At 31.8% G+C, this 15298-nt stretch overlaps 1 protein-coding gene across 2 annotated transcripts in view; it reads left to right on the top strand.

Moving 5' to 3' along the window:
- The window catches only part of LOC127706468 (GTPase HRas), a 32992-nt gene that overhangs the window by 4786 nt on the left and 12908 nt on the right, over positions 1 to 15298 (top strand). The window contains exons 2-4 of one of the 2 annotated variants that reach the window (XM_052211098.1): positions 2599 to 2647; positions 11550 to 11578; positions 14221 to 14305. In XM_052211098.1, coding sequence (XP_052067058.1) covers positions 2599 to 2647; positions 11550 to 11578; positions 14221 to 14305 — 163 coding nt within the window. Of the gene's footprint in view, positions 1 to 2526; positions 2576 to 2598; positions 2648 to 11549; positions 11579 to 14220; positions 14306 to 15298 lie in introns of both variants that reach the window. The other variant, XM_052211097.1, reaches the window with a different exon arrangement.

The following is a 15298-nucleotide window of genomic DNA, read 5'->3' as shown; positions in this document are numbered from 1 at the left end:
AATGGGTAATTATGGGTAAACTCCATTGGAAATTTGAATTGAGATTATGACCATATCTTGAGGGAATTAAGAATTTTTTTGGGGGAAAAAAGAGGGGAGGTTAAAAAAAATTTGGGGGGGGGGGGGTTTAAAGAAATTGTGGGGGATAAATTTCTTCTCATTTCAGATTTCAGAAATTAAAAATTAAAATTCGTCACATACTATTTTTTTTTGCAAAAAAAAAGTGGGGGTGGGGGGTCAATACACAACACCATAGTGTATTGCACAAAAGCAAAAAAAAAAGGGGTGTAATTTTTTTTTTTTTTGTGGGGGAGGGGGGTCAATTCACAACAGCAAAGTGTATTGCACAAAAGCAAAAAATTCAATATAAATTCAAATCATATAACCAATTCTAAGTTCTTTGACTACAGTTATTCTGTGTCAGAAACCTATTATGTGTCAAATATTTAATTACAATTTGAATTCAGACCTGTATCAAGCGCAAATATTGTGTCCATTTTTGCCCCTACTGTTAAGGGTTGGACCTCTACGGTTGTATCCAGATGCGCTTGGCGAAGCAATTTATTGTAGTTTCTGGACAATAACTTGTGTGTTAGTGTATAGATCTCTCAGAAATTGTACCACAAGGTGCCATATCATAAAGGGAAGGCTGGGAATGAGTTTGGGGATTTTGCCCCAACGGTTCAGGAATTGGGGGCAAAAAAGGGGCCAAAGACAATCATTTTTCCAGTTTCCAGACAGTAACTTGTGTTTAAGTGTATGGATCTCTCTTAAATTGTACTACAAGGTTCCATACCACAAAGGGAAGGCTGGGATTAATTTGGGGGTAATTACTCCAAGGGGGAGGGGTTCAAAAAATTTGGGGGGATTTTATTTTTCCAATTTTATTTGGAGGTTCATATTCTTTTTCTTTAAAATTTTTGAAATTTCAAATGATTGCACAGTATTGCGCAATAGCAAGTAATCTTCAATTGCACAGTATTGCACTATAGCACAGTATTGGGCAATAGCTAGAAATCTTTAATTGCACAGTATTGCGCAATAGCAAGAAATCTTCAATTGCACAGTATTGCGCAATAGCACAGTATTTATACACAATAGCAAGAAATCTTTAATTGCACAGTATTACACAATAGCAAGAAATCTTCAATTGAAAATAAATACAAATCTTTTAACCAATTTCAATGGGATAAATTTAAAGTCTTAAATTTTTGGGGGTTCTAACCTTGTATTACTTTTTTGGATAGTGGGCCCTATTTTTAAATTGGTCTACATTGAGGTCAAAAGGGTCCAGAATTAAACTTTGTTTGATTTCATCATAAACTGAATTATTGTGGCTGTATGATATGCTGAATCTTATTGTGCATTTAGATTTTTTATTTTGGGCCCTGTTTTCAAATTAGTCTATATTAAGGTTTGAAGGGTCTAAAATTAAACTTTGTTTGATTTCAAATAAAATTAAATTTTTGGTGTTTTTTTTATATGCTGAATCTAACCATGTCGTTAGATTTTGGATATCAGACCATTCTATGTAAATTAAATGTCCCATTTCAAATTTTTAAGATCTTTAATTTGACCACATTTATTTTGTGTCAGAAACCTGTATATTGTCAAAAATTTGATCACAATCCAAATTCAGACAGTATCAAGTTTGAATATTGTGTCCAAACTTGCCCCAACTGTTCAGGGTCAGACCTCTGCGGTCGTATCTGGCTGTGCTCAGCGAAGCATTTTATTTTGTTTTGTGCCATGGCGTTGTGTCAGTTTGTTTTTGACTTTTGAGATTGAATGGTTCTATATGAAATGAGTTTGAGTGAAACTATATAAAAAATATTAAGTCAATATCTTCAAGCATGACGAAAAAAAGTGTGGAAAACTTATTATTGGAGTGAATTTTCTTAGTCCAAGGACCATAACTCTGCACAAAATCATCAGACCTGAACAAAATTCGAACTTGACCTGTAACTTGTCATGATAAAACTATATACCAATTATTAAATCAACATCTTCAAGCATGGCAAAAAAAAGTGCGTAAAACTGATAATTTGAGTGAATTTTCTAAGTCCAAGGACCATAACTCTGCACAAAATCATCAGACTGGAACATAATTCGAACTTGATCTGTAACTTGTCATGATAATAGTATATACCAAATTTCAAATCAATATCTTCAAGCACGAAGAAAAAAAGTGAGGAAAACTGATTTGCTGGACTGACGGATAGACAGACAGACGGACAGAGTGCAAAACTAAAGTCCCCTTCGACTTCGTCCGTAGGGGACTAAATATAGCTTGTTCTATATATATTTTACATGTAACTGATAGTGGCATTTGATTGGTTGACAATGCAGTGGTTAGTTACTATATAGATACCGATTTTGGACACAGTGTTGAATTTAACATGAATATATATGTGTGTAACCAATGTTTCTTTTAAGTTCCATTGTAGGTGCCATATCACACTTACATGTAGGGTTTAAAGATTCTATATTTTATTTGTTGCTTTAACTGTTGCTTTTTACTTTTAGCTGGTGGTGTTGGTAAAAGTGCCCTGACAATACAGCTTATTCAAAATCAGTAAGTTTATTTCTCTCTTTCAGCTGGTGGCGTAGGCAAAAGTGCATTAACCATCCAACTTATACAGAATCAGTAAGTTTATAAAATAAGGAGATTTGGTATTATTGCCAATGAGAGAACTATCCCACAGAGTCCAAATTATGTGGATTTCAATCAACTATAGGCCACCATACAGTCTTCAACAATGAGCAGACTCCTGACTTTGGACAGGCACAAAATGTGGAAAAGTTGAACATGTTTGTTAGTGCTCAACCCTCTCCTAACCTGGGACCGTGATGTCACTTTTCAGCACAACATAAGAACAAACTGTAATGAAACATTTGTTGGAAATGGCAGATTGGCATAAAGCAAAAAATAACTAACATAAAAACAAAAGACAAAAATTTACTGAAAGCTAGATCAAAACCAATATCAAGTAAATACATTAATGTCATTATGTTCTCTCCGACTAAAGTCTAGTGTAGTAAAGTCTAGTTGAGTGGTAAATCTTCATATGTAATGTAATCAGCACTGGTCTTATTGTTTCCTTTATGATCGAGGTTTATTGTGAAAAAAAATGTTTTAAAAATACTGTGCTGTCTTGATCATCAATGTGGCACACCTACGGTAATACTTTGTCAATTTGTGTATAGTGTGTTATGATGGTATCAGTACGATTCAGTTGTCAATTTGAGTATAGTGTGTTGTGATAGTATCAGTATGATTCAGTAGAGTCCTAATGTTTTCAGGTTTAAGTCAGAATATACCATGTTATACAATCTGATTGAAATATAGATCCTTTGTCCAAGCTATGCTTACACAGGTCTGACAATACCCCATTTTACCATGTCTCCTTTCTGTTCTGGTAATTTTATATTTGCCAACGAAATTTCAGCCTTCAATTTTTGTCGAGCTTTCGACTTTTGTAGAAAAAGCGAGACATAGCGATCCTACATTCCGGCGGCGGCGGCGTCCACAAATATTCACTCTGTGGTTAAAGTTTTTGAAATTTTAATAATTTTCTTAAACTATCCTGGATTTCTACCAAACTTGGACAGAAGCTTGTTTATGATCATGAGATAATATTCAAAAGTAAATTTTGTAAAAAAAAAATTCCATTTTTTCCGTATTTTACTTATAAATGGACTTAGTTTTTCTGCCAGGAAACATTACATTCACTCTGTGGTTAAAGTTTTTGAAATTTTGATAACTTTCTTAAACTATCCTGGATTTCTACCAAACATGGAAAGAAGCTTGTTTATGATCATAAGATAGTATCCAGAAGTAAATTTTGTAAAAAAAAAAATTCAATTTGTTCCGTATTTTACTTATAAATGGACTTAGTTTTTCTGCCAGTTAACATTACATTCACTCTGTGGTTAAAGTTTTTAAAATTTTAACAACTTTCTTAAACTATGCTGGATTGTAATTTGTACCAAACTTGGACAGAAGCTTGTTTATGATTAAAAGCTAGTATCTAGAAGGAAATTTTATTCCATTTTTTCCGTATTTTACTTATAAATGGACTCAGTTTTTCTTCCAGTTAACATTACATACAGTCTGCAGTTTAAATTTTTAAAACATTTATTAGATTCATAAACTATTACTATCCTGGATTTTTACCAAATTTGGACAGAAGCTACTTACAATAAAAAAATAGTATAGAGAGGAATATTTTTATTAATTTTTTTCCTCTTTTTTGTTGAGCCTGCGATTAACAGCAAAAGTAGGCGAGACACTGGGTTCTGTGGAACCCTTACAAATTTTTTGAAGGTGTGTATTAATCCGACAAAACCAGAGGAGTAGAACAGAGCATTTACAGATCCTTCCGTGTTAGCAAAGCTTGGACACGGGATCTGTATTTTGATTAAATTGCCATGATATACATTATCTTTTTAATGATACAAGTATGTATGTTTTTAATCAAAAAATAACCTTACGAGAATGTGAGCTACAATTTGATGCATCTCTGGGATATACCTACTTTTTTGTGCATTTCTGGATAACTACAACTACTAAATTTGTCCAATTTTATATGCATGTATTGATAAATAATCTATAAAGACCAGAACTACTGCTTTTCTAAAATGAAAAACCTGTCGAATGAAGTAAGTTTAAGTGGCCATGCAATTGGAACCTTAGCTTTAAATGCAATCATCCCCAAGGGTGACTGGGGAATAGAAGTATGGTCACCATTGGTCTTCCTCTGACCGGCGGTAAAACCCTCGTCAAAGTGGGGCGTCCGTTTGGCTGTGCGGGATGTACAAATTTGCAGCCACGTCCGGTCAGAATGGGGACGTTAAATCCGATGCCTCGTGTAAAGAGAGTGCCACGCTCTGTGCACGTTAAGAACCCTTGCAACAACTCTTTGAGAAGTCCGTAGGTGACCTGTTGCAAGGCTAAATTTCTGTCCCTATCCAATATACCCTCATTTCCCATGGCAGTCTAAATTTCTCCGACCTCAATCCCAGACGCCTCTATTACAGAACCTACCTATTGTATTTATTGTTAATTTGTTCTCGTCCTGAATATGCATGAAATATTTGCCACTGGACGTTAAGCAACCAACAATCAATCAATCAATTAAATGCAATCTGTTGCTAGAACAACGTAAAAAGTTAAAGATGAACTTAGGCCATCCTTGAAAAAATCCTTGTTTGATGTTGCTTACTATACCCATGTCTTGGAAGTTGTAGGGTTGGTAGGTAGGTAGGGATTTTACTTTTTTTTTTGACCAAAAACATAAGTTACATCATGTTTTAGACAAGAAAATTATGTTAGAGCAGGAAAAAAATATAAAAAAAAAAATTTGAAACATTTTGTGTCAAAATGTTTTCGGGGAGGCTGCTTTTTAGGTGGGTTAAGGTAGGCAACATCAAACAATTTAGATTTTATTTTTGGCCTAATATGTATACTAATCCAGGTCATAATCAGTCGCTTATTCTTACCAAACTATTGTCAACAATGCAGTACAGTAAATTAGGATAGTCTGGTCTAGTGATATTTCTAGTGACTAGTTAATATTGGAAATTAAATTGTTTCGGCACCTAAAAATGAAAAAAGAAGACAAATTAAAATAAAAATATAGTATTACAGATGAACACCATTATGATGATAAGCATAAAGAATTAAAAAATCAATCTGTTAATATTAATTGCAATAAATCATTTGACATTAGAACTGGGGGTATCAAATGAAATTTACACTGTATTTTGTCTGTGTTACCAAGTGAATTAAAACACATGTACAATAATCTATTGATCTGGAATCAAGCAAGAAGGCCATTAAACTTTTACATTATTTGATGTTTTGATCCTGCTCATCTTAATTCTATATGTAATGTAACTGTTTATTTTTTATGCCCCTGACGAAGCGGAGGGGGCATTAATTTTTACCCTTGTCCGTCTGTCCGTACATCCCAAAATTGGTTTTCGTTCTCTAACTTAAGTTTGCCTCAACCAAATGTTATCAAACTTATACCCAATGCTTATTACACAAAACACAGATCAAGTTTGAATTTTGGTGGCATCACTTTAACTGTTCTAGAGTTATGCCGCTTTATAAATGGAAAAATTTTGCAATTTTTCATTTCCGTTCTCTAACTCTAAGTTTGCCTCAACCAAATGTTATGAAACTTATACACAATGCTTATTACCACAATACACAGATCAAGTTTGAATTTTGGTGGCATCACTTTTACTGTTCTAGAGTTATGCCCCTTTATTTTTTTTTCTAAAATATCAATGATGTCATTGTTCAAGTAATTTTTAAAATTGGAGTTATCTTCCTTTGTCCATGATTATAGTTGAATCAACTACAATCAATACTTTATACAATGCAATGTTTAATTTTGCCTTCCACTGATAAAACACAGATCAAGTTGAATTTGGGTAGTGTCACTTTAATCATTATTGAGTTATGCCCCTTTATTAATCGAAAAATTGCAAAATTTTTTGTTTCCGTTCTGTAACTTAAGTTTGCCCCAACCAAACATGAAACCTATACACAATACTTATTACCACAAAACTAAGATCAAGTACAAATTTGGGTAGCATCACTTTTATTGTTCTTGAGTTATGTCCATTTATAATGTTGTATGCAAGCGGGGGCATCATCTGTGTCCATGGGGACACATTTTCCATTTATTTTTCTGTCATTAACCTTCATTAAACTATATTGGTCAAATTTAATTTTTTATTATAATTATTAATCTAAAGGGTTTGACTTATGATTATTGAAATTCTTACATTTTTTGTTTGATGAATATTTTATTTTAGTGTTTAACTTTGGAAACATATCTTAGGACCCCCTCCAAAAAAATATCCCAATTAATGATACAAGATTTAGGCCTAGATTAGATCTAAGAAAACTTTTATTCTCATGTTATCTTGATTTTTAAGACATTAAGATTTGTTTTTACTTTAAATATGTAGCATGTGTGTACTGTCACTGAGGATCTTTGGCAATGTCTGGTTTTAAAATCTAATGCATTCTGGGAAATATTGTTAAACCAAAACAATGTGATTGGCTAACAATGTCTTAATGAATATCTAACCAATAGTGTTGCATCTTATACAAACGATGAAATTACCCACAATTCTTCAGATTCACAGAAACAAAGAATTAGCAAAGACTCACAACATCAGAAAGCTATAAAACAAAACAGGGTATTAAACTTGTAAAATTTCATTAGATACTGTCTTTACAATAATTCCATTTTGGTAAAATTAAAAACAGGGATCACCACAGACTATTTAAAAAGGGTGGTTAGCACCACTCTTGATTTTCTAGGTATTAATCATGTTTATCTTAAATTTTGAGATATTATGTGATAAGATTGGAAAATAATTCTTTGTCAGTATAATTTTTTGAAGACTATAATCTTGTTAAAAGTTTGTCGCCATAAAATTATAATACCGGTACATACATTTCTGTACACACACATCATTGCATACTATGGAAGTAAGCCATTTATGATGAAAACTATAACAAATGGGGTTACTTGTAGAAGATGTCCATAATTTACATAGCTATACTTTTATACCTAGACTTATACTTTTAACCCAGACTTATACTTTTATACCTAGACTTCACAAGTAGATAAAAATTAAAGATACTAGATCAATATTACGTTCACAAAGTTAACATCCAATATTGTTTGCATAAATGATGTTAAAAAAAAGGTGGAGTGTAGCCATGTTGTAAGGTAGATGACCTTTCTATTATACATTGAAAACAATTACCATGATTAACAACAGCCTGTGGAATGCTGAACTTAAAGATATAGTTTATATTAACACATTTTTTCAGACAGGTATTATATATACATATAATTATCTCTTTGTTTTTTAAACTTTAATTGAAAATCTGTGCAAAAGAAATGGCCTAAATGCAAGCATATGTTCATGTGCAAATGTGTGTCTGACTGTCACCAAGTGAAGAAATGAAAGATATTTGTGTATCTTCAGTCATTGAACAACATGCATTGTAAGCCATAATACTACACCTAAGAAATAGAACGGGATGTAGAATCATCCTACTCTTTCTTTACTGATAGAGGTTCCAATGAACAGTTCTGAAATTAGATTTTTTGGAGTAATAATTGCTATTTTTCTTCTATAGTCACTCCTTTCAAAGTTCAAAAAAAAGCTTGTCAATCTGTTTTACTGTCAGTGTCTTGAAAATAGAGAAATCCTATGTATATACCGACAAAGGAAAACTTTTCATAAAAAATGAGAATAAATGGGTCTGCTCTGAAAGATGATACTTTACACTGAATGTAATAGAGAAATTTAAAATACCTTTGGTGAAGAGGTACATGTAAACTGATGATGTAATCAGGAGCCCTAAGAAATTCTTTTCTCACCTGGCATTGTCCTTTTTATTCATGTTAAAATCCAGTTAATTATTGGAAATTAATTACAACCTGAAAGGATCTGGTGTTATCTAAAGGAAGCTTAAAGTCTTGATGACATATTTCAATTTGTACCCTTTAGAAAAGTTCTCTAGGACCTTTACATTGCCAGTAAAAATTTTCTAAAGTGCACTATGTCACAAATGTTGGTTTAAATTTACATACAACATTGGCTTGTTGAACTATAGTAACAGAAATCGGAAAAAAACATTTATCAGTTTTATTTTCTGAAATATTACTGAATTAAGAAAAAATACACATATGTATAGAGAGCACTTAAAATCTACGAAAAACGTTTCTTAAAATCATCAAATCTCCAATAACCAATGCATAGATTTAAAATCATTTTCTTATAAATTGATATTTTGTTAATACATAAATTTTCGCTTGACTGATGTCACAGGATCGTCGACTTGTTTTTGTCTCGCATTGACGGAGTCAAAAAGCCAGACATACGTATGCTGTTTCCGGCGGAGGCGGCGGCATCAACAATGTATTAGTTTGTGATTAGGTCTAGTTCATGGTGAACCACTAGTGGAAGGTCAATGATATTTGGTATGCAGTTGTATTAGCATTGGCACATCTCATTACTATAGAGATTATTTGGCCTTGCCCCCTCAGTCAAGGTCTATTGACTTTGAAACTTTGCTTAGTTTACATGTATTAGTTTGTGATTAGGTCAGTTTATGGGGAACCACTAGTGGTAGGTCAGTGATATTTGGTATGCAGTTGTACTAGCATTGGCACATCTCATTACCATTGAGATTATTTGGCCCCGCCCCCTCAGTCAAGGTCTATTGACTTTGAAACTTTGCTTAGTTTACATGTATTAGTTTGTGATTAGGTCAGTTTATGGGGAACCACTAGTGATAGGTCAATAATATTTAGTGTGCAGTTGTATAAGCATTGGCATATCTCATTTCAAAAATGTTAAATTTCGCTTCCTTGTCAACAGCAACTTAGCATTCTAAAAAACAACAAACCTAAGGGAAAACAAATTTTAAATGTTTAAAAAAGCTATGGTAAGATTCCTCAAGGACTATTTTCATTTAAATTTCTATGATATGACTTGACACCATTTCAAAATTACTCTGCTCAATAAATATTGGGCATTTTTCTACTTCTTTTACCGAAACTACCTGTAGCATTAATTAATTTTGTTTCTACTAGTCATTATCAAAATTTTTCCATGAGACATTTTTGTCTCACCTTGACAGAGTGAAAAAGCTGGTATTAAGGTCTGTTTTAGGGGAACCACTTATTGTAAATCAATGATATTTAGTAAGTAGTTCATATTAGCATTGGCGCATCTCATTTCCATTTCAATTGTTCAACTGAAGTTTTCACTGTGAACCTGGAAATAAACAACTTAATGATTGCTTGCAAATGGGAGGTGACATGCACTCATTGCATAGTTGTTTGTTTAAAGATCATATTATATAACTCTTGTCTTGTCCTCTTTAGTTGTATTCAAATATTTAGATAATTTTAAAATTCTGAAAACTTAAAAATAGCTGTTATTTCATGGCAACTAGCCACAAGCAACGCATTGTATTGATAACTCATGATTGAAAGGAGTAAAAAAAAAGGCATATTAATAAGGGTCTGGATGGGGTCTACAGAATAGGGAGTAATGAGCAAAAGGTACAGAATAAAGGACTAAGAAAATAAAGAAGACAGAAAAAAAAAGGCAAACAAAATAAAGAAAAGATAATATTGGGGTGTTAAAATAAAAATAATAGAGTATAATGGACAAAAAAGATGAAGGATAGAGAGAAATGATCTTAAAAAAAAAGAATGGAGGACCCTCATCAATGAGAGCAACCAAAACACGACAATAAAACTAGTGGTCAAGATACGGTCATAAAAAAACATAAAACATGTGTCTATAGATACTTTTGATATGTCAAGTTTTAAATGTAACAATGGTAACAGAGACTAGTTATAGTCTGTCATAAACGCCAAATTCTTTGAAGCACAAAACACTAATATGTAACTAGAGAAACTACTGACATGGGACAGACATGTTAACCTGTGGTTGAGGTCAAATTCGTTTTATTTGTACATGTACCTATGTTCATCTTAATCTGTTAAGCAGATTTATCTGACAAAGAGTGGGATATAATAAACATTTCCAAAGGGTGGGATATAATTAATGTTTGATAACAAAATAAGACAAAAAGTGATAAAGCAACAAATTATGATACAATACTTGATTTAATTCCTGAAATTCAATAAGTTGCCCACTCTTATTTTATTTATAAAAATTTCTTAGTCGTGAAAACATGAAGAGTCAATCCCAATGAAATTGGATAAAAAACAGAAAAAAATCTCCAACTGTTTTTCAGTGATTTATTTTCTGCGTAATGAGGGTATTTGATAACAGATTTATAAGCTTGAAGTTTTAATGAACTGAAATTACTGGTGTGTCAAATATGTTTACACTTGAGTTTAATGGAGAAAAACATGCTTTGCAGGAAACACTTTTATACTAAATAGAAATATGTGTTTAAAAAAGAAGTAATACATGAATTTCAAAATTGATTTTAAGAAGAAATTTAAATATCTAAATAAAGAAGAGATCTTTGATAGGCATAGATGAAACAGGAATTCTACAAACTCAGCTGATAAAAAAGTTGATGCATACGTAGAATTTGAATAAAATGAGATGTGGGGTATACACTGTACATCAATGAGACAGCAAACTAACAACAACAAAAATAACCATAAGAAATCTAATGTTCAACATATACCTGTTCAGATGTGGATCCAGGATTTTGAAAAAGGGGGGCCTGGGGCCCCAAAACTTACTAGACATCATTTAGACATCATTTAGAGTGGGACATGTAAAAGTCTATGCATTAACCAGCTTCTTGTCCCCCCTAAAAAAAAAGCCCACCTCTGCTGTTAAAACAATATGTCAACCTCTTACTTGTCCTAAATCTATAACGTTGTGACTATATGATACAGAAACTACATCAGACACATATTGTGATTACATTTTGAAATACATGATTTATTTATTTACGGCACTGTAACATGTGGTTCTTAGTCATTGATCTGGTTTATTTATCTTTTCAGTTTTGTAGAAGAATATGATCCTACAATAGGTAGGTAACAGTTAGGTACCAGTCATTATTTAGTCTGTTATGTTATATTAGGCCCGAGAACACAGTTATTTCGTAGTGCATTTCTTTTAGACAATAAATTCAAATTAAAAAAATCGCACCTGCTCTATCTCAAAAAGATTTTTACAGTGTAGTGTACTACTATTGATACAAATAATATCAAAATTATAGAAACTTCTACCAGCTCTAACTCAAAATATTGACAATTCTGTGTTAAGGGGGGCTAAAATTCAGTTTGACAGCTTCCGACATTCTAATTTTTGCCCTTTTTTAACTGGACCGAATCACTACTTAACATAAAGATTCAGCACCCAAATTTTTTTAACATGTAATTTCATCCCCTTAATATTTCATGCATAAAATATCAAGAAATAAATTGGGAAAGTGTATCAAAAAAAAATGCAAGTTATACACTGTTCACACTAGGGACTATATTCGTAGACAACGAAAACCAAAGGACGATAACTGTGTCCTTGGACCTAATAGGATAGAAAGACTTGACCAATTTTAATAAAACTTTGCATGACCTAAGCTTAGGCAATTTTAAGATAGTTGGCCAAGTTTCATGGCCATAGGATATATATTATAGAAACTAGGGTCATTTTAATATTGAAATTTGGATGTTTATTTTTGACGTTTAAATCAAATATTTTCAACTGTCAAGATTTTGGCCTAAAAAATTTAAATATTGCAAAAATTTGCTTTTTAAATACTCTTGAATTTAATATAATAAGTATTAAAAGCAACGGAACACTCATTTGATTTATCAGATTTATTACAGTTATTCAAAAGTCAAATTTATATGAGCCTGTGCCTGAAAATAGAGATTTTCGAATTAAGGGAAGCCTTACATAAACATGCATTTTTTTCAACCAATTTGAAGTTTTTGAAGGTTTTTAACCATACATTATTCTTCCATATATATTAAATGTACTTTAAATGTAAAGAAAAGTTACAAAAAGCATACCACATGAGTATAAAATGGTCTTAGGCCATGTAAGACTGAGAATTATTTAGAGTTGATTTAGGCCGTAGCCCATATTTACATATAAAAATGCACACAGAGGCTATAAGGAAGTGAAATTTGTTACTTTTTGCTCATTTCTATGCTAAGATGTCATGATACAAGAAGTCTAATTGCAAAAGGACTCTTGAATTCAACTTTTTTTTGCAGACAGTATGGTCTGATGACCAGTTTTTCACTTTTCAATGGAAAACTTGCATGTAGTTTTAGTCTCATTTGGCATATATTTGAACCACTTACTATCCTAAAGAAGAAAATTATGGTAGCATATGAAATGAATAGGGTGTACTGATCATTCTAAAGTGTTTTTTTTACAGATTTAGTGAAATATTTGTGACGGACTACAGATTTTATGTACAAAGCTCTTCACATTTCACATACATCAAACAGGCCGTTTAACCAGGGACATAAATACAAATATTCTGCACATTTTTTCTGTGATAATCTACTTTTCTCTAGATTCCGAGTTCACAAATGGTTAATTTAATTTGATTTAAGCATAGAAACACAAATATCAGGAACATAAAAAGCTGTCAGATAGGAAGTCAGCATGGCTCTTAGGCATAAAATGGAAACTGCTTTAAAATGCTTATTTTAGCCGTATAATGCCAAAATGGGACATTTTAACAGAATTTCTGTCAAACAAAGATGTAAATCCTTTACTTTTATTGAGTTTGACAAATTGAAACCAGAAAACCATTCAGGAAAGTTGCCAAAGTACAGAATCTACATTTACGGAATTCATCTCTTAGGCCCGAGAACACAGTTATTTTGTAGTGCATTTCTTTTAGACAATAAATTCAAATTAAAAAAATCGCACCTGCTCTATCTCAAAAAGATTTTTACAGTGTAGTGTACTACTATTGATACAAATAATATCAAAATTATAGAAACTTCTACCAGCTCTAACTCAAAATATTGACAATTCTGTGTTAAGGGGGGCTAAAATTCAGTTTGACAGCTTCCGACATTCTAATTTTTGCCCTTTTTAAACTGGACCGAATCACTACTTAACATAAAGATTCAGCACCCAAATTTTTTTAACATGTAATTTCATCCCCTTACTTAATATTTCATGCATAAAATATCAAGAAATAAATTGGGAAAGTGTATCAAAAAAAAATGCAAGTTATACACTGTTCACACTAGGGACTATATTCGTAGACAACGAAAACCGAAGGACGATAACTGTGTCCTTGGACCATTAGTCTGAAACTGGAACAGTGGAAATTAGCATCTGATTTAAAAGTTCCAATTTGCAGTTAATATGTCTCTGTATTGTATAACGTTCTTAATTAGACTTTTATCAGTTTGTCCTTCTTAAATAAAATTTTTATATCCAACTTTTAATGAACTGTTGCAAATTTATTCATATCACCAGAATTTAATGAATATTAAGGTACACTTATTTACTTTCAGAGACCATATGTTCGTGTTGATATCTTTTATATAATCATTTTTATTGATTTTTAAAGATCATATTTCAGTTTTATATACATTTCTCATGTTTATGCAGTTAAATATCAATAGAATTTAATATATGGATACTGCTGATCAAGATTTAACTCCCCTTACACAATAAAATTTTGTATTCTTTTAGAGGATTCTTACAGAAAACAAGTGGTAATTGATGGAGAAACATGTCTACTAGATATCCTAGATACTGCAGGACAAGAAGAATACAGGTACAAAAACAATATAAAAATAAAGAGATGTGATATGATTGCCAGTGAAACAACTATCCAACACAGTTTAAATAACAAAGATACGTGTAAAACCAATTGTAGGTCACTGTATGGTCTTCATCAATGAGAAAAACCCATACTGTATAGTTTCTTATATTTTATTTGTGCAAACTTTGTATATATGCCCAGATAATGGTTGGTTCTGTCAGCACTACCTTAAGAACCTAGAAACAAAGGCTTTGTTAGCAAAGAGTTTATATGAATTAAAATACAAATATGAAGAGATTTGCAGTATGAAAATAAGTTGCATAACGAAAGAGGGGATTATGAAAAATATAGATCCAATGGCTTTGATGATTTTATATTTTAGGCCCTGTTCACAGTAGTAAAGGGCATTTTATCATACCATTTTGTGGATTTACAACAGAAGACTTTTGAAGTCACAAGTCAAAAGTGATTGTTTTAAGGTGGTACCAAACACCTTGACTAAAATTAATTTGGCTCGTTTAATTTTCATAAAATTTTGACAAAATATTTACTTTGACCCTTTGACAAAAATATAAAAATTTCAAAAAACTTGAACCACACACTTTATCGGAAAAATATTTGGATATAATTATAGCAGTTTGACAAACACTAATTTTGATCATTGAGAAGCTTAATATTTCTTTAACAATAGAATGTGATTAAAACGTTCAGCTGATTTTTACAGAGTTATCTCCCTGTAGTGTTATGTACCACCTTAAGGGAAACACCATTAGGTCAAACAGCATAAAAATTGACATCTAAAGTAGTAAAATCCTATAACTTAATGTGGAGTTTTTACATAGAAGTAGTAAAGTCCTATAACTTTAATGTGGAGTTTTTACATAGCAGTAGTAAAATCCTATAACTTTAATGTGGAGATATTACATAAATGTTTGGAATTAAAAAGAAGACAAATATCATATTTTCTTAGTTATTTAAATTTTATCAGAGATTCAAACAGAAATA

This window comes from Mytilus californianus, unplaced genomic scaffold, assembly GCF_021869535.1.
Source record: "Mytilus californianus isolate M0D057914Y unplaced genomic scaffold, xbMytCali1.0.p SCAF_6, whole genome shotgun sequence".
Lineage (NCBI taxonomy): Eukaryota > Metazoa > Mollusca > Bivalvia > Mytilida > Mytilidae > Mytilus > Mytilus californianus.
This window is presented reverse-complemented; position numbering and strand designations above follow the sequence as displayed.